At 40.3% G+C, this 20189-nt stretch overlaps 1 protein-coding gene across 5 annotated transcripts in view; it reads right to left on the bottom strand.

Annotated features, from left to right (window-relative positions):
- Positions 1-7630, bottom strand: part of mtss1lb (MTSS I-BAR domain containing 2b) — an 82021-nt gene extending 74391 nt beyond the window's left edge. Inside the window, exon 1 of one of the 5 annotated variants that reach the window (XM_038700791.1) lies at positions 7038-7630. In XM_038700791.1, coding sequence (XP_038556719.1) covers positions 7038-7124 — 87 coding nt within the window. In that variant the 5' untranslated portion in view covers positions 7125-7630. The remainder of the gene's footprint in view (positions 1-7037) is intronic. The other 4 variants (XM_038700789.1, XM_038700790.1, XM_038700792.1 and 1 more) reach the window with 4 other exon arrangements.
- Positions 7631-20189: the final 12559 nt, after the last annotated feature.

The raw sequence follows: 20189 nt of genomic DNA, 5'->3' as shown, positions 1-20189 counted from the left end.
GAGCCTACATGACACCTAAAAGCACAACAGTATCAGCGGGAGAGATGGTTCACTTCTAAATGCTGCCAGGTTGCTGCATTAGCTGGCTGATATTGGTCTTTATGGTAGAGCATACTGATAATTCCTGCTAGAACTTGTAAATTCAGGTGTCTGGAAGTACAGAACACAAAATATCAGACTTTGTCAGAAATCCCTGTATTGGCATTTAAAAGGGAAGTCTAGTGATTTTACACAGCCACATCTAATTACAGGTCTTGCTGCATTAACCCTTTTGTGGCTCCAGAGATAGCTGTGCAAAATCTCACAAATTGCCTCAAGTGATGTCACTTGAGTCACCATCAGTTGGGGCTGAACACTAGAAGTCGGAAAATAAAAAAAATCTGGGGGTGTGCAGTTAGAAAGTCAGTTTACCAGCCCTCTGTGGCCCACTCCATCTCAAGGCGACATTAGCCTCTACTAGCATAACACTCTGAAAATGTAGGTGCCAGGTTTTTCCTTTAATGTCTGAATCTGACAATGTAGGAGTGATATGCTAAATTGGTGGTGTTGGCCCACAAAATAAAGAACACTGTGAAATAAAGACACAGATCGTTGTCATTCAAATATCTAGTATATAAAGATATACCCCTTAACCCATTTAATCCGGTTATAATAGTGACCTTAAAAAACTTTTTCATTTATAAGGCTCTAAAAATGTTACTGAATGATGTATCAATGCATTTTAAGCAAACACTGAAATAGGGTATCAATGAAATATGTGCAGTATCACATGTTTAGTGTAAACTGTCACATGACCAGAGGTGTTTACTTCCTGGTTGCACCATGAGAACTGGATGGCTACATCAAACTTCCCAAACAAAATGTTAGTAAAGTATGTAAACATTAAGATATGACAGAGAGTATCTTTAAGGTGTCCAGTATTTATACCCAGACAAGACAGGCACCATGATATATAAAGACAAAATCCCCCCTTTCCCTCCCTCGTGGGGTGGTATGTGTCATCCTCAAGTTTGGGTCCTCTACCTGAGGTCTGGCAGTTTGCGGGTTCTGCGCGGTATCTTAGATGTTACTAGGGCTGCACTCTTCTGGTCAGAGACTTCAGATGTTGCACCTGGAATCTGCTGGAGCCACTCTCCCACTTTGGAGGTCACAGTCCTTCTATCCGTCAGTGGCACATGCCGTGCAGCGGTTTGTCTCTCCATGATGGTTCTTCCTCCTCCTTGGGTTTCTGCTGCCTGAGTCAGCCCTTCATCTTTGGGGGCCATCTTACTGATGTACTCCTGGACCTTTGTTGTTTCATTCTGGACAGTGGTCTTGACACTCACTAGCCCTCTGCCTTCTTCACTCCTCTTAGTGTACAGTCTCAGGGTGCTGGATTTGGAGTAAAACCCTCCATGCACTGTGATGAGCTGTCTTGATCTCAGTGGCCTCTATCTCCTCCTTTGGCCAGTTTATTATACCAGCAGGGTCTCTGATGACTGGCAGGGCTTATGTGTTGATGGCTCAGATCTTGTTCTTCCCATTCAGCTGACTTTTCAGGACCTGCCTGGCTGAGGCTGACTTCCTTGCTGCCTCCTTATGGTTCCCATTTGCCTGGGGGATCCCAAGGTATTTGTTGCTGTTCTGAACACCTGCATTGTGGCCTTCTGGTAGTTCAACCTCCTTGGTTCTGATCATTTTCTCTCTTTTTCATATCACCTGACCGCACTTGTCCAGCACAAATGACATTCCAACATTGTCGCTGCAGATCCTATTTTTGAATGTTACACAAACAACTGTTTACAATGATACAACAATATCAATGTTTCAATACAAGTTGCAGTAAAGTTACAACATTGAAATACACTATTTTTGTTTTTGCTCTCTGAACTGTCAGGGTTCTATAATGGATTTTGATATGTAAATTAGTCATGCTAGAATACGATGAGCATTATAGTGTCAATGTTGGGAGCTGCCATTGACAGTTTTAAGTATCTTAATAACTGGTCTGGAACACAAGATTCCACCGGTCACAATTGTGACCGACCATAAAACCGACTTTTTCACCTACTTTTCCATGTAAATTTGAAAAAGAATGATTGTTTATTTCAAAGGGTTACTGATGTTATATTATTTGATTTGATTTATTTGTAGGGCTGCGACTAACAAATATTTCCATCAAGTAATCTGCAGATTATTTTCTCAATTAGGCTAACTGATTTAACGTCTTATCTGTAAATGATAACAAATGGTGAAAAATGCTGATCACAGTTTTGCCAAATCCTAAGGTGACTTCTTGAAATTTCTTATTTTTGCCGTGCTGGAACCAGAGAACATTTGACATTGTACTTGAAAAATTACTGAAATGCTTAATCGATTATCATAATTGTTGCCATTTAATAAATAGTCATTATATCAGCTGATTTTCTGTATGAATTAATTGAATAATTGTTATAACTGTATTTACTTTGCTTTCCAAGTCTGCCAATTCCTAGCTTATACATCCACTTCACCAAATCTGTCAAAACCACCCTGTTTCCAAAAACCAGTGAAGGAAAAGTATGAATCCATTTATTTCTTCTGAAAAATGGCTTCTTCCTTGTTGAGCCATGAACCTTGATTAAAGCCACATTGTTTCCTGTTGAGTCAACATGAGTTTGAGGGCTGGTGACTCAATGATTCTCATCCACTCACTGATGTTCATTCATTGCCTCTTAGGGGATTCAGGAATTCATCTATTCCAGACTAGGGCAGTAGTGTTTGTAGTGACCCACATATATCAGAGGGAGCTGGATAACACAAACAAGAGGACCATTAGAAACCAACTGAATAATAGATGAAAACGGAGACAGTTCAGGAGAAGAGGGAGTAGGGAGATGCCTTTAAAGTGGTATTCTTTGAACATTGATTACCCAATTTCATTCTATGTTGTGTGTGAGCATCAGTGCCTGAGAGAACAAGAGAAGTACAACAGAGACGGAGATAAAGACTAACTATAAAGTGTGATCTCAGTCTTGAAGCTTTAGTGATATTGTTGATATTTTTGCCAAATACTTTCTTATGAGGAGTACTAATCAGCCTGAGAAAAGTGCTGTGGATCATCCTTTCTAAACATTTGAAAAAAATAATGAATATTATATAATAATTCCATCTCCTTTTACATTTATTATGGCTTTCTATCCCTGTTTATGTTCATTCTATGCCTTATTTTATGCAAAGCATTCAGTGCGTGTACTTGAGTGGTAAAGCACTTTGAGCTGCATTTCTTGTATGAAAAGTGCAATACAAATACATTTAATTATTATCATTTTATTATTAATAATAATAATTATCTAAGCTTGGCCCTTATACCCCTCTTTAGCCTCCCTGCAAAACTAAAAACACAACTACTGCTAAGAATAGACCTGTATGTGGTCATTTGACGAGAAGCAATTGAGATTTACTGTTCACGGATGAATTTACTGTCCTAATAGAAAAATGTGCCGAAACAACTCTGACATGTCACAGTACCGCAGAACCTCTGTGTGCCACTCACTATACACCTACATCCTGTACTCTGTGGAGGAGCAGTACAAATGCTGTGTCATAGGTGCTGATGTTGCTATGCAACCAACCCGAATGTTTTTCAGAGGGATGAACATTTTTAGTCTGTTATCATCTCAAAATGGTTGTATTTGGCAGAATAATGATTTCCCATAAGCAGGGCCCCTTGGAACTGCCTTGATTTATGAGCATGCGTTTGGGGTGCATCCCATTATATAGCGCTCAATAGAATCTCCTCAATGTTTACCAAAGTACAGATGGATGGTCTGTATAGCTTGAACTGGTTATTTCCCTTCACAGGCAGCGCAAGCAATGCTAAGTATTTTTATTACTGCCATGTCAGTCCAGGCATGAATAATAAGCCGGACACCCATTTAAAAAGTGATTTATTGTCAGAAAATCAGGGACAATTCACTTTTAAAATTTCCCAGAGCCACAGGTGATGTCAGGAAGTTGCTTGTTTTGACAAATATATGTATGTGGTGAACAACAACATGGCAGTGTTTGAGAGCAATGTGTTCATGTTTGTTTCTCTGTCTGCAGAATCCGTACCTGATGCGGCCCATTCTGCATCCAGACCTGCCAAACTGCTGCGTTTATATAATGTGTTTATTTCTTTGTTCCTCTCTCTGTGCTGGAGTTCTTTTAAGAACTTGGAGGCTTTATCCAGATTATTATTAAATTGGTTGAATTTTAATAAGAGTGTGTTTATTCATATAGCATGTCAAGCTTATTACTTCAATATATTCCCAGCAAATCTGATGTTAATATACTGATTTTACTAATGGATAGGGCTTTTAGGCTACAGTATGAATGAGCACTTTAAAGATATAAAGATAGTAATTATAATTATGTATACATATATATGGCTGGTCTGGTTGTATACTCAGGAAAGATTGTGAAAATGGACAGTTTTAGCCTGAGTAGTGGCGATTGAATATTGACAACATATTTTGTTGTACGGTTTGAATTTGGAGATAGAAGATTTAAGACTGTCAAAAGAGTCACTTTTCTCATCACTATATAAAACTGCATAGCTATAAGGGATTCTGTAACTTACTTACAGAGCACAACCATGTAATGTACAATACGACTACAACTACTGACAGCTTATTAATTACTGCAAGTCAACACACACCCAGACTCTCAAACCAGTGTAGCAGTTTGTTGTCCTCTCTCACGTGTGGCCGTGCGCAGCAGATACATAGTATGTGTTACGTAGGAAGGTAACGCAGGGACGGGAATAACAGGATCATAAGACATTTAAAAGTAAACACTGTTCACGAGTCCCGCACCTCGAGTCTGAGTCAAGTCTTTGTGTGTGCGACTTAAGTGCGACTCGAGTCCAAGAGTCAAACTCAAGTCCCCATCTCTGTACTTTACTAATATTCCCGTTTCTGAATTTCTAAATGTATACTTGACCTATCTGACCTTTAAGGTGGTGTATGGGATTCTGGAGAATCAAGGATTAGTGTTGTGTGGCTCGGTCCACGCCACTTTGTTTGTTTCCTGGCTGCGTACAAATACAAAATATACGCTGAATTTGACAAAAGCACGTGCATTGTATTAGAATCGCATACACCAACTTTAAAGGTGCATTTTACACACAGAGATTGCTCAGTTATGAGGAGTACTACGCAGCCTGTGAAATAAGTATTTAATGTAAGTGATCCAGTGTTTTTTGGAGCTTGACCAACAGTAGGGAGGTAGTAGTAAGGGTCAGGATGTCTAGGCCTCTGCTGCTTCAATTTTGGCTGTTCTTTTTTAAATCTTACTCTAGTCAGCCACCCAACTTCATGGAGCCAAATAGAAAATCACTTGAGTACCCCTTTTCAATTGCCCATGTTTACGCAAATTTAGATGTTTTTCTATCCATGCTGAAGTGCTGAATTAAACTGATCAGAATCTAAATGAGCCTATGTATGTGCTTCTACATTTACTATTGGGAATATTCTTTGATCCATGTATCATGCATTAGTATTGACTTGATATTCAGGCTCATGCTTGTGTATCTCATCCTCCTACTCCCACATGTCCCAATGTAACAACACAAAGTCAATAATCTCCCATATGGCACAGCAAGAGTGAAGAACTGGTCGTGACCTCTAACATTTGGGGTCAAACAGATAGCAATAAAATGTGCAGAATTTGGAAGAAAAAAACAACAACAACAAAGGGAGCCACAGCCTACAACAACATTTCATCACTAATGGACAAAACCATTACAGATACTATTACTACCCATGTTAGAGTCTATCCCAGTCTGCAGATATGCACACACAACAATATTTAGAATGAGAGAGATAGGGGGATGACATGGAATGACAGGCAGGCAGACAGAAGGACTTGCAAAGCTGCATTGGCGTCAGACAGGCAGACACATTGACAGAGTCTGTATCATGAGCCATCTGATGGACGCTTTCACCAAAGCATCTTCCAGCAGTGGATGCAGTGCATTCAGCATGGGTGGGTACTGAACCACTAAAGCCTGGCATGCTGGAGCCATCAAGCTGCAGAACCACTGACTGACAGAGAGAAGGGTGGGTAGAGAAAACAGACAGACAGACAGCCAGAAAGGCAGGGAGGCTGGGTGTCTGACGGCTGCATGGCTTCTCACGCCTTCATGTTTTCCTGCCAGATCAGCCTGACAGAAAATCAATGACGCTGCACTCTCATGGAGACGCACAGTAACCATAGAAAAAGGCGGCAACGATACAGCCAGCCCGAATATGCTAAACTCATGTCTGTATCTTTTCTCATACACCGGCAGATTTATGCTTGGGCAAGAACAAGACCACGGTGATTGTGACGATGATGTGAATGTAACGGAATGTGTCAAAGGTGTAGCCTAACCGACATATGGGTCCTTTATCGGACACAAGTCACAGATCGTCTTACAGTCCTCACTAATGCGCCAATTTGCTCCATGAACCCATTGAGATGAATTAAGTTCCTGGTTAATTTAGACTCCGGCCACTAACACGGGGCTTTTTTAGGAGACCCAGCGCTTATATAGGCCCAAAGGCTTTTCAAATTGACACTCAATCCTAATTATGTGCGTATCATCACAAAATTTGCCAGAGGCATTGACAAACCTGTGTGAAAACAGCGGACTGGCTGTTTTGTGAGTGCGGTAGTCTGTTTTTTTTTTTTACAGGGGGAAAGGGATTTGAGCATCACGTCAAGCATGTCCGATAACGGATGCATTGACGCAGCCAGTATTCTGGGGATGGAGCAGGTGGAGGGGGGCGGGTTTCGCACCAACAACCCAGCGGGCCGCATCACTGTCAGTAAAACGGTGTCATCATTCAATTCCTTAATGCTCAATACGATCGAAATCATCATGAGCTTATTAGTGGAACTGTGTGTCCAGACATTTTGAACGTGCAGCCTATTTGAAAGCGACCCACCAGCTCCATTATGATTAGGCTGTGTGGTTCTCAGGGAGGAAGCACATGTGTTTCACCACCATCACTGACCCAGTGAAACGTTAAAAGAACAAGCTTATTATTTACCTTCATGTCGTTGACAATCGCCTGAAATAGACCCCCGAGGGCCCCGCATTCCTTCTCCACGGTCTCCATGTTTGCCAAATCCACCATTCACCGGAATTTGCAGAAGCGCGCACCAACTGCGCGCTACCAACACCCAGCAGGGAAAAAAGATGAAAAAATGTATTTCCACAAAATCACGACCGGCTCTCCGGGTTCTCCTTCAAATCGGGAGCCCGACAATAACGGAGGGATGCAGCAAGAACAGGAGGAGGGGGTGGACAAGAGAAAAGATGCCGTAAGAAACAGCTTGCGCTGCGGACGCCAAGCGAAGGGAAGATGGGTTGTGAGAGAGGTAAGATGGTCTCTCTCTCTCCCCCTCTCTCTTTTTCTCTCTCTCCCCGGCTCTGGGTCAGTCAGGCGGTGAGACGTTCAAATTGTAGGCTACAGGGGCGACCGCTCATCTTGGCGCAGCCAGCCTACGCGGAGTCGGTGGGGACGCATGTGAAGGCAGAGGAGAACCGGAGCGACGGATCGCCGTGTATGCCTGTGTGTGTGTGTGTGTGTGTGTCAGGGTCTGTGCCTGTGAGTTCGTGCATGCATGTGCGCGTAGGTAAAGGCAGGCTGTGATTGGTGCAGAGGCGGTGGGCTCAGCGGTGCGGGGAGAGCAAGCCAGTAATACGATCCATGCAACTGCAAGGGTCAAAAAAAGGAGGCTGGACAACGGCCTGTCACATGTCACAGATATAGCTACCAAAAACAGTGAGTGCGTGTGTAGGAATGTTTCCTGATGAGCCTAATTAATACTGGTAAAATAAAATATCATTTTCAGAGCCCTTCAGAGACTTATAGGGCTATTATTTGATGTAGCATACCATTATAGGACCGTGTTCATGGTATTGTTGCAGGGCATGTCTGTTGAGCCCATCAATATGAAAAATGAGTTCAATAAGACTGATATGAATCTGCAACTCAGCAAAGTAAGGAGAGTTAAATTGCTGGTGTTAAAACTTTCCAAATCTCATTCTAGATTTAATTTAACTCTGGTTTGACTGAAACCAGTTTGACTTAACTCTCTGCCAACAAAGAGTTGCTGTAACACTGTGAACTCTTGTTGTGTCATCTTGATTATTTTTAACTCCGTTCTTAACTTCTAACTTGGCTGTGACCCGAAGGTTTGTTGGTTTACCCAGTCGTTCACCATGAAACAAAACATTATTGAATTCAACCATAGAAGGACACACTTATCATTAAACATCAATTTATTTTACAGTTTTTTTATTTATTTAACTTTCAATTTGCCAGGAAGAAGCCCATTGAGATATAATCTCTATTTTAAGGGATACCTGGCTAAGAAAGGCACCAAACAGCATTTAAAAGTTACACTGATACACATATGACAACACAATAAATTAAAACATCTTCCAGCACACCTATACATTCACTAAGAGAATCCAGTTTATGGGAAACATCTACATTCCTCCTTAAGGACACCTGCAACCAGGGACTTGAACTCCCTAAGTGGTACCAGCAACTCTAACGGGAGAATCTTTTGTAAGGAGTTCCATGTTGACGGTGCACAATATGAAAAGGCAATATTTCCTAACTTGGAAACAAGTTTTGTAATTACTGACCACAAAGTTAAAGTCCCTACAAAGGTAACTGGGTAATTTGCACAGGATTGCCTTGTAGATAAAAACAACATATCGATACTCTGATTAGTAAGGAAACAAGTGTCTTTTTATTATTATGATGATTATGTTTTATATACCTAGAGGGCATCTTTTTGCTGGCCTACTGCTACTGCTTACTACATAACCCACAACAATTTATTTGCTTGCAGTTCTTCACATTTTCTGAATTTCTTGTCAAGTGGATATTCGTGCTTTAGATTGGGTATTTTAAAAGCATAACTTTGTCCGTTTATCTTTATGAATCAGTTGGCATGAAAAACCAAGTTTCTCTTACCTCTCTTTATCCATAGAAATATGACTTGTTTCAGTGCTTACCTATATCAGTGTTGGTTTCAAACGTCTTGTATTCCTCCTTTCAACTCCTGTGGTAAGTTAAGTACCGCTATGATGGCTAATTTCCCTATTTCCTGAATGAAAATACTATGACAAAGCTAACCACCCCTAAATGCCCTCTAATGCAACCAGGGGAAGCTGGCAGAAGTTGTGTTTGGAGGACTGCAGAATGTTGAAGTTCCACAGAGCAATGAATTCAACAGATTATTCACACGATTCTTTCCCATACAAAACTGCACAGAGCTTGTGATGTAGGCTACGAGACTTAAACCTGCAATAACAGATAATTTTTGGGATACTTGGGGGAAGCGGAAAGAAGTTGTGACGTATCATCACCTCGTAGGTTGATTATTTGCACAGATACTCATAGAGCAACATGATTATTCCTTTGGCGTTGTGTTTCTGGCTTCTTGGTGATATCAGACCAATATAAAGCCTCTTTTAGCTCAGGTTTTGGTCTCTACCAACCTGCTGTTTTGAGCAGGCACAGTGGGGTTTTAGAGATATGAGAGCGGTGCTGGTAAGAATGAACCAAAACAGTCGCTAAACAACTAAACAGTGAGCTAAAACTCACTATAAAGCTCTGTGAAGCAGAGTGGAGTTGAAGATTGGGGGGATTCTCTGTAGGTTAATTAATACGAGCGACCCCTTTCACATGGTCGCATTGTCATTTGATATACTGTCACTTTAAAGAAACATAGAATCTGCATGTCTTGACAATGACATGGTTTAAAAATATGTCTATGGAGCATATTTTAATAAAATGCAACATTCTCTTTCTTTTTAGCATAGTTTACTGTATGTTAACTTTTTATTGTATTAAATGAGATTTTAACTAAATTAATATCGCTGTGAGGGAGTAGTGTTGACAAAAGCTGGCTTTATAAAGCTGGCAGAAACACTGGTTAGTATCATAGTGTTATATTTAAACTACACAAAGAGTAAATAAATCAACCCTGAAATTGAAACTCTGATAGTTTTGTGTTTGCTGATTTTGCTAATAAGAGTTTTAAGCTTCACGTTGACAGTGATTAGTAGTTACATAATAACTCCCGTGCCTGTAGTCAAACGTCTCTGCTGTAGTTTAGACAGTTATGTAATTCTGTAAAAGTAAACTAAAAACTAACTACAAAAATGTTTCCCTAGGTCGTCCTTGCATGGGTAGAAATTCCTTCAGTGGGGGGTTGTTGTGTAATGTTGGTCTGTTTCAGTGTCGTTCCTTGACATGATTGCTTTAAACATTATAACTGAGGTAATATGCAGTTTTGATTTTAGATTAGGATAAAACTAAGACAGAAGAGAGAAGAATAGGCTGTGTATCTGAAAAAGTAAAAGAGCAAGGATTTTGTGTCTGTGTTCAAAGTGTACTGTATTTACAGAGCATACAAGTAATGTGATACTGCAAGCAACCATAATGATGGTTAAAGGGTCAAAGGTCAATATGCCCTGGATATTCCTGTGACTAAAGATGGATCATGTCAGAGAGAAGTGCTCGGAAATCAGCCAGCAATGGAGGGGGGCAGATGGGATCTTTTTCTTGTATCAGTTTCAAGATGTTATTGTCACATGATAACCCCATGATGGTTTCAGGACACAGTGTCTTGATATTATATTTTAATAGGAACAGCCTTTGTGTCGATAACCCCAGATGTCACAAACTGTGTAAAATTCTAAAAATGCACTTGAAAATCAGACAGTTTTGATGACACATTGCAAGGTTTTCATCTATTTGTTCAATAGCGACAAAAAAGCTACCGGACATGAATTACTTGTTGTTTATGGAGATCCCTGTGAGTGAAAACCGAGCTAGAACAAATGTCCAGGAGTCCTTGTATGTATGTATAGAGAGCAGGTGACCACAGGCATGTCACACTGTGTTATGCATAAGTACACGCTCATGTACACATTCCCATGCTCAGCTGTAAGCTCACGCCAAATTTCCTGAGAGAGACCTCATATGGACACAGGAGAGGACACGCCCATGTGATCATCTCCACGTGTGTGAATACCATATGTGCTCCCTATATGTGTACATGTTTGTGTGAGCATTTGTGCCGCTATGATAGTCCTGTGACCTTGACAGAAAGGAAGGATGTAATAGATATCACATGGTCGGTGTTTGTCTTGTTTTAGCCTATCCCCTCCTGTGCTTTTATGTGTCTTGTCTTTCCTGAATACAGTTAATTCACGCACACTCTGGCCGCCAAACACCCAGCAGATTTACGGGTTCCCTTGGACTGGAGAGCAAGTGTTCAGTCGCAACAAAATCCTCCTTTGGTTCTTGTTAACTCCCACGAGGCCTTTCCTGAAAATGATCAGATCAGTGTAGAAAGTAAGCATACTTCAAAGGGTCATGAAAAGAGTGGGTGTATTAACAGCTGCGTATGGTAAAGTGACAGATTCCAGACAGGTTAAATCAATTTGACAAGGTTTTACTGCATTCCCAACTGCAGACCTGGTTTCTATTTAAAGATGTCTCACGCACAGCTACTGAAGGGCCAGACAGTGCAGTTTGTTTCCCTTCATACAAATGAAAACCCTGATTGCGTTTTCTCACCTGCTATTCTGTTGGTATTGGACCTAAAAATCAACAAATTCTACCAACATTTCTATTGCCAATTGTCCATTTTGTTGTTGTGTCCAAACATTCACAGTTTCATACCACTTTACACTATGCATGCTAGCTGTGTCATTATCTACTCAGTTTCTGCATCTGTATATTTTAACTTCTTCTTGAAATTTATTTTTATAACTTTGCAGATTTTGACATGCAAAGGAGAGAGGAGAGAGACCACATTTCCACTGAACTCACTTTTACCTGACTGTTGCACGTGCAATATCATGTCATGTCATTATAGATTATACATTATTCTCACAATTTAGAAATAAAACCGTTTGCTTGAAACCAATTAAATAACTGTGTATAGGTACATTTGCATGTGGCAAACTGTTCTACTGCACACTACATGTTGACAATAATAAAATTCCACAAATGCGTAAAAAGGAAGTCACAAATATAACGTGACCTGCAAATTGAATGAAAATGTTCCGCAAATGTGCTAAATTTGTTTTGTGTGTAAAAATAGATCCACAAATGCATAAATAACACTTTTTCTGTGAAATTAAAATATGTGTGTACAGAGTAAATTGTACATATTTGCAAATTGCACTGCATTTTTGTGGATATGATTTTACACAACACAAATGTAAAAATACATGTTTTGGGTAGTGAGATATTTGTGTATATTTTTTTTACAGATCTCCACAGTACACTTTGGACAAAATTCCACAAATGTTTAAAAAGGAAATTACAAATGTAACATGACCCACAAACTGACAGAAAGCAATCTGCAAATGTGCAAAAACTGTGTGTAGATGTCACTCTGTTTTTTTGTGGATAGGATTTTACACATCACAAATGTAAAAATAAATATTTGTAGATGGTGAAATATTTCTGCATCATAGTACACATTTGTGGATTGTTTTCTGTGGTTTAAAAATACTAAAGTCTAAAATCTTCCATAGTTATCCTATGCCTATAGGGAACCTGCAAGACTTCAAACTTACTGTGTCCTATCGCCTGACATAATTGTTCATGCTACAGTAAACAGTATTAGAATTTACTCCACTCGCACTCATGTTCCAATGCGACATTTTCTTTTTTCAATTTAATAATCAGGTTAATGGTCAGCTTATTTGTGCTCTCAGTCAAATATTGAAACAAATTGTGTTTAAAAAGGCATGGGTACATCTTCCATCCCCAAATTACTGTAAAATACATGTCATTCTTTCATATAAATGGCCTTATCTCTGATATTCCTGCTTTGTTCAGTGAGTGAGTCAGAAAGTCATTTAAAACCTGAACAATCCCACCTCCTTTGGTGAGCTAGTGTTTCACCATCATCCATCTTCAACTGCACGTCTCTCTTTAAGGGCTTTTCTGCAACTTTTATCATTGTTGCATTAATACATTTGTCTGCTGTATCGTTGTAGTCAAGACCGCCCAAACCGAGACCATGTCAAGACCAAGACCAGAGTTTATCGAGACCGAGACAAGACCAAGATTTTTAGGGGCTGAGAGCAGTCGACCAAGACTGAGGGAGGGCGAGTCTGAGTCAAGACCAAGACCAGTTCCCTGTATTGCACGGCACACAATAAAATGTGGAACGAGATCATAGGTACTTCACAAATTAATCTGAAAGATCCACATTCCCATTAAAACACCCACATACAAACACTAAGAGCTGAAATCAACGTAAGCATTGCAGGGAGGGGTGACAGTCGTTAACGGTAACAACACCGTTTACTTAGGGTTATTGGTTGCATTTGAAGCAATATTTTATGTTAACAAATAAATTAGTCTGTAAATGCAAAAGCAATTCATTGATTCCAAAGTTACGGTCTTGACTGGTCTTGAAATAAAACCCCGAGTCCTCAATGTCCGAGACCGAGACAAGACAGAGTGCAAATGCGGTCGATTGATGAGGCCAAGCCCATCAAAAAGTGGTCTTAAGACCACTCTCGAGTACTACAACGCTAGTCTGCTGCTATCTTTATCTGTTTACTTTTTGCCCTCCTCTGCAGTGAGCAGAGAAACTGGAACCTTTGTAATAAAAAAGGAAGCATTTTTCACAGTTCCGTAATATTTATTGTATTTTGAATTGCTCAGAAGATTAGTCAGTGGGTTATAAAATGGCATTTTTACATGCCCCAGAAGGAGTTAGCATAAAAGATAATTCAGATGTTGAGTCACATATGACAGCAGTAAGCCTATATGGAGCCAGTGTAGGAAGCAGTCCTGTTTAAACTGAGAATGTTTTGGTTTCAAGAGAGAGAATCTAATAAAAGAGGCTGAGTCACATTCAGCCTACCTCTTGCTGTCATTTTGAGCCATCACTGCGGTTGCTTTATATCATTTAGAAGAGTGTAGAAATTACTTAAAATGTTGAGTGGTTGTACTGGCTTTAAAACCCACCCCAAATTCAGTTGCCTTTACCCATATTATCCTCATCCTCATGTATGTGATAAATATTTAGCGTGGTGGGTAATTTAAGTCATTTCATTAAGTCAATTTTCCCCCCCTTACCTCACTTATGTTTTTGCGGACACTTACATTAAATATATATAAACATACTGTATGTATTTAAAATGTGGACTGTAGCAATTAAATATCTAGCTCTGTTTTCGTTTATTTTAGTTTGTTTAAACATTGCTGATGTAAACAAACCACTGAGCATTGGAAAAAAGCAATAACTAAGATGTAGTTTTTGTTTAGTTTATATATTTCTGTACTTTCTACATATTTATTTAAAATTGTTTCATAACTCAGTATATTTTGGAGTGAAAGCAGGCCCTAGCTCTGTCTTGTGTTGGACTCACACACACACACACACACACACACACACACACACACACACACACACACACAGACCAAAGTCCCTGGGTGAGGTCAGATGTCAGCTGACCATAAATTCTGATGACTAGGTTTTTCTTTTGAGGGGAAGCAGCAGAACTTGAGCATCTGATGTTGTCTACTGAAAGCAGATGTGAGCAGTTCTCAAGACAACAGTTTCCAGCAGTATGTGAACTTATGTTGGTGTCATCGGGTGAGTTGCTGATTTATCATCAGCCGTGATGTTCTTTCACAGAGGGCTAACTTTCTGTTTTGCTTTGGCCAAAGAGGAAGTGTTTGTTTTAACAGAGATAACAAAGAGAAACAAGATTTTATATGCTTTAATAAAAGTGCGTAAATAAATATAAAATTATAACCCTAACCCTAAAGGTAGGGGGCGTCAGTGTGCTTGTGTGGCGGAGCGTGGCTGTGTGTGTGTACAGGGTAGAAGAGGGAGAGAGACAGAGCAACATCAGCGCTGGTGTCGTGCAGAGTTGTGCGTGAACTCTGTGGGACGTTTGAATCGTTTATCACCATTGATGAACCTCACAAAGAATTTTATATCGTTTTTAAACAGTAGGCAACTTGGAGTAGACCCGCATGGAGCCGTGACGTGCATGCAGTTGTTGGCGAGTCGATTTAGCCGTAAATGTGTATTCGACTATGTAAATCCTTAGACGGGGTCTAAGCAGCCGTAGATGAAGATATGGAAGATAAGACTATTTCAGTGAACACCCCCTAGTTGTAGTTCACAGTTTTGTAAGTGACTTTGACTAATTACGATTTTGGTATCACAACTGAATAATGCAAATATAGAGAACAAATAAATAAAAGTGATCAATCTGACATGGAAAATAGAGGAGGTGGACACAACAGGAACCCAGTGCATTCTCAAAATTCTCAAACAACGTCTGTGTTGATTTTATCAGAGAGACGTTGATTCAACTATTCTTGCTTCTTGCGAATAAAACGAAATGGCTGGTGATTCTATTCATAGCTCAGTATCACAGGAACCGCACCTCATAATTTACATCCAGCGCTTTATGTAGCCTGGTCAGGAGGTGGAGAAGGTTGTTACATGTCCGACCTTCACCTTCACCTTCACACTCTATCAGAGATAGGTAGCAGCCACAGCGAATATCTTGATTGGCGGAGGAGTGCTGTAACAAGTGCTGATTTTGTGGTCTGGCTGAAACAAACAAGTTCTCCAAATTATGATATAAATATGTTGTTTGTAACTGCCCTCCTCACAGTAAGTGTTTTCTGATGTGACGCCCTGTCGACTGGACAGCATTAGTTGTCCAGTTAAGGTTTGGTTAGGTTTAGCCAGTATTTTAGAAATACTGAGAATAGAATACTGAACTTGATGAATTAAATAAAATACACTTTACTGCAGTGTGTACCCATCTCTTTGTACTGACACGTGTTGGAGATCTGCAGTTGGAGCACTCCTGTCTTTCTCCATAATGCTGGGATACTGGATCTTTTCTGAGACGGGTGTAATATTTTCTCTCTTTACCCCCCACTGATGTCACTCATTTTATCTCATCTTACTTTCTCCCTCCCTTCTTCTCTTTTGGTCATGCCTTTCCCTCATTCCCAGAGTCACTTCCTCTCTGCATGCTGAGTAAGTCCCTGTGTCTATCTAGTGTCCGACCAGACAAAATGAAGAGATGCAGGGAGGTTATCTTGTTGAAAACAGACGCCCCCTGGTACCGAGGGCAACGGGGCTCAGGGCGAAACCTCTGATTAAATTTTTTTATGTTCGCCGTTTTAAGTCCAATAATCCGCCTATTTTGTCGCTCCGAGTCCCAGTGGGCGTCATCTTGATTATTGCACAATACCCGTGAGCTGCCTGCCATTTCTCTTCTTTTTCTGCAGAGTATGAAAAGTGCCGCTTTAATACACACGGCCTTTTTGTCCATTTTCTGGCCGACCCGTTGGAGATACATAGACATGCAGAGTATCAAATGAAAGGTCTGCTCAAGACGGATCAATTGATGTTCCGTTCCAATCTACAGGCCTGTAAAGCATGGGTGTGCTTTTGGTGACAGGAATGTTGATTAATAGTCACTGTTTTTATCAATATTTTAATGTTTTGTTACTTGGAACTCGGTTGTATGGACAGAAAGAGCGTCAACATTTACAACAGTAAATATTGCCAAAATATGGACATTCGCCTGGTATATTTTGAAAATATTGTATGATAACTGGTGTATTTTAGTTTATTTTCATGTAATTTACAGTTAGAATGGCATTATAGGTGTATTAAATGATTTTCAGTTGCATTATAAGCTTGATGGTTTTGATGGTTTATTGCATTAAAATATAACTTTTTTTTACCAGGCGAGGATGAAAATATCATATTTTTTCTGTATTACATTTCCATGTAGACTGTAATGATAAAATAAATATGTTAATGTACAATGGATTTATATTCCTTAGATTCCGACCTTTCAAAGGAGACCAGAATTATGCATCTAGGCCTAATGGTTGAGGAATTATTCCTGATTCATTTTGGGTGTGTTATTTTAGATGTTTTTCTTGGAAAAGGGTGTCTGTTTTCAACAGGTTATAGGAGAGAGTAGGAAGCAGAGATTGGAAATGCCAAGAAAAGGAGTGTGGAAGGTTGCCATAGAAGAGATACAGGAGGGAGAGGAGTACAGCAGAGACCCCAATTTTTATTACCCTACTGCACCCCTCCTCCTCCTCTGTGTGGCAGAGCAGAATGTAGGTCTGCGCTTGCCTACAGCCATCAGCAACAATCAGTTCTGCCCCAGTTACTGACGCATCTCACAGACTAAACACACGCACGTACGTCACAACTCGCAGAGATGCACACACAGTTGTGCATAGAAACAGAAGCACTTACAATATGCTTGCAGAAAGACACACAACAGTCTGAGAGGACAACGCACACGCTGGCATACAGAGGCATGATCTGCTCCTGCACGAACACTCCTGCACAGATGTATGCAAACATTTGATGATCATGTTTGCACACTTTACAGAGAGGGAGGATACATAAATGTATACGCTTGATATTCCTAATTAAATAAAAAAAATGTATCTGACGTTGTCAAACACCACGGTGGTTAAGCAGTTACTAAAGTAAAACAGGATGCACCACATAGATAAGTTACAACATAACTCTAACTACAATATGTGTAAAACATAAAATGTCACAGAGTTATACTCACAAAAGGGAAAACAAGTTGTTTTTCGGCCATACAGCATCATTTTTCATTATCAGCATGCAATTTTGCACCACAGTCATCCAGCAGAGACCTAACTTATTGTTATGATATTTCAATATCGATCTAGCTTACTGCGATGTGCTACGGTGCAGCCAGAAACCAGCGTCGACTTTACGCCCTTCTCTAAGGAGAAAACTTACACATAGCTGTTGCAACCCAGTGCTGGGTTTTTTGGGAGGGTCATTTGGGTGACTGCAAACACTGACATATCATCGCCTTTCAAGTTGATATGACAAATGTGGCAAATGTTTGTGTTGCAGGACTCGAGACCACCATCAAAAAGTGGTCTTAAGACCAAGACTGGTCACTTTTTGATGGTCTTGGTCTTGTCTCGGACTCGACCGCATTCGTGCTCGGTCTTGTCTCGGTCTTGGACATTGAGGACTCGGGATTTTATTTCAAGACCAGTCAAGACCATAACTTTGGGAATATCAATAAATTGTTTTGCATTGTCTGATTTGTTAACATCCAAACTTTGATTGGATGGAAAACTTTTTGTTTCAAATGCAACCAATAACCGTTAACGACTGTCACTCCTAACCACGATGGTAAACATGGAAAAGGAGTGTTGAATAAAGATGCTTACGTTGATTTCAGCTCTTAGTGTTTGTATGTGGGTGTTTTAATAGGTATGTGGATCTTTCAGATCAATTTGAGAAGCACCTATGATCTCGTTCCACATTGTGTGTCGTGTAATGTGGGTACTGGTCTTGGTCTTGACCCGGTCTCGCCCTCCCTCGGTCTTGATCTCGACTTGGTATCAGCCCCTAAAAGTCTTGGTCTTGTCTCAGTCTCGATAAACTCTGGTCTTGGTCTTGACTTGGTCTCGGCGGTCTTGACTACAACACTAGCAAATGTATTTATTCACTCTCCTTAAGTTCTGTTTTTGGTCTCTAACAACTCCTCTGGCTCTTTAGCTGCTAGATGCTCCACTATGTTCATCAGCTGTTTCCTAACTGTGTCTGTCTCCTGTTTGGTGCTGAGCAGGTAGCGTCCAGTGGATTTTTGTAGCTTTCTCTGAAAACAGCTGCCATCTAGAGCAATTTCAGCGTGCCTCCCGTCTAGGCCAACTTTCTTGCAATTTGCAATATTTGTAGCCAACATGTTGCCACTATGTTGGTCCCTGGCATTACCGTACATTTCGTAGTGCCTTGCTTTGACCTGGCTCTTGCTATCCCCTTGGGTTTCTGAGGATGAGTGGGGTATATTTCTTTTATTCCAACTTTGTGTATGTTGTAAAGTATGCCACTAAGGCCCTGTCTTTATTGGGGGGTCATGGCCAGTGTGTGTGTGTTGCCGTGGTGTGTGTATGCTTCACCTGTGCTGTCTTTAAGATATTCAAGGGTTCTAATTACAACAGGTGTGGAGCACTATGGACTCAGTGCCCCTTGGGTTATATAAGCCTAAGTGATCAGTTTGGATTTCTCTCTCTCGCCTGCACGTTGTTTTGTTTGGCTTTTGGTTTTGTTTACATACTTCTACTACCACGCCTCATAACCTGGTTTACTTCCTCTGCTGGCATTTGTGTGTCATTTCAAGTAATTAATGACTACATTGGTTTGATAAGTTGGATTGACTGAAAATCACCTGTGCTTCATTGGAACAATTCTTGTTGGGGCCCGAGCATGAAACATGCGAGGACCCTATAGAAAATGAAGGAATTCTTTCTTCCTTCTTTCTGCAAATGAAGCAATTTTTTTGCGACCTAAACATGTTCCACAACTCAAATGCACAAATTTCAAACGCTGCAAAAATGTACGTGTCATATGTTTTTGTACATGGGCATGGCAAAATGGGTCGCTAGTGCCCCCTAAAGAGCTGCCCCCGGGCCACGTTTCAAAGAAATGTAAAAAAATTGTGCGAGATGTATCATATTCAGACCTACAAAAAAGCCTCAAAGTCATAGCGCCACGTACTGGCAACAGTAAGTGACCCTTTAACCATGCTGCCCCCGCACAACATTTTACTAGATGCAAGAAGTTTTGTGGCACATAGAGTGTATCACCCCAGGACACACAAAAAAGCCTCTTGGAGCCATATCATAAACCCAACAGGAAGTCAGACATTTTGAATTTAATGTTTTTTTTGGCTAATCATGCGTTCCAAATTTTTAACAAACTCCTCCTAGAGAATTAATCTGATCTACTTAAAATTTGATGAAGTACTGTTTGTGAGGTTTTGTCAAAAGGGTGTATTAGCGCTGAAGATCAGTGGCTTGCCATGAAACAGGAAATTGATGTAACATTAGTCTACATGCTCACATCTGTATCAAAATATACCCATTTGTGTCCCGCACATCTTGATGCCAATTATCACCCTGTTGTTGTAGGGGAGAAGGAAAAGAAAATGTCTCACAGACTTTAATTTAATTGACTTTTGCCACAATGCACTGTATATTTTTCTGTGTACTTGTTTCCGTTGAGGCCTCAGGCATCTTCTGTAAAAACAGTGTGTTGGTTCAGTTATTGTCTTGGTGTAATTCTCCTCATGAGAGTACCCT

This window comes from Micropterus salmoides, unplaced genomic scaffold (genome assembly GCF_014851395.1).
Source record: "Micropterus salmoides isolate LMB-PRFRI ecotype aquatic unplaced genomic scaffold, ASM1485139v1 Ms_hic_scaffold_6, whole genome shotgun sequence".
NCBI lineage: Eukaryota > Metazoa > Chordata > Actinopteri > Centrarchiformes > Centrarchidae > Micropterus > Micropterus salmoides.
The sequence above is the reverse complement of the archived record's forward strand: the minus strand, read 5'-3'. Positions and strand labels throughout refer to the sequence as shown.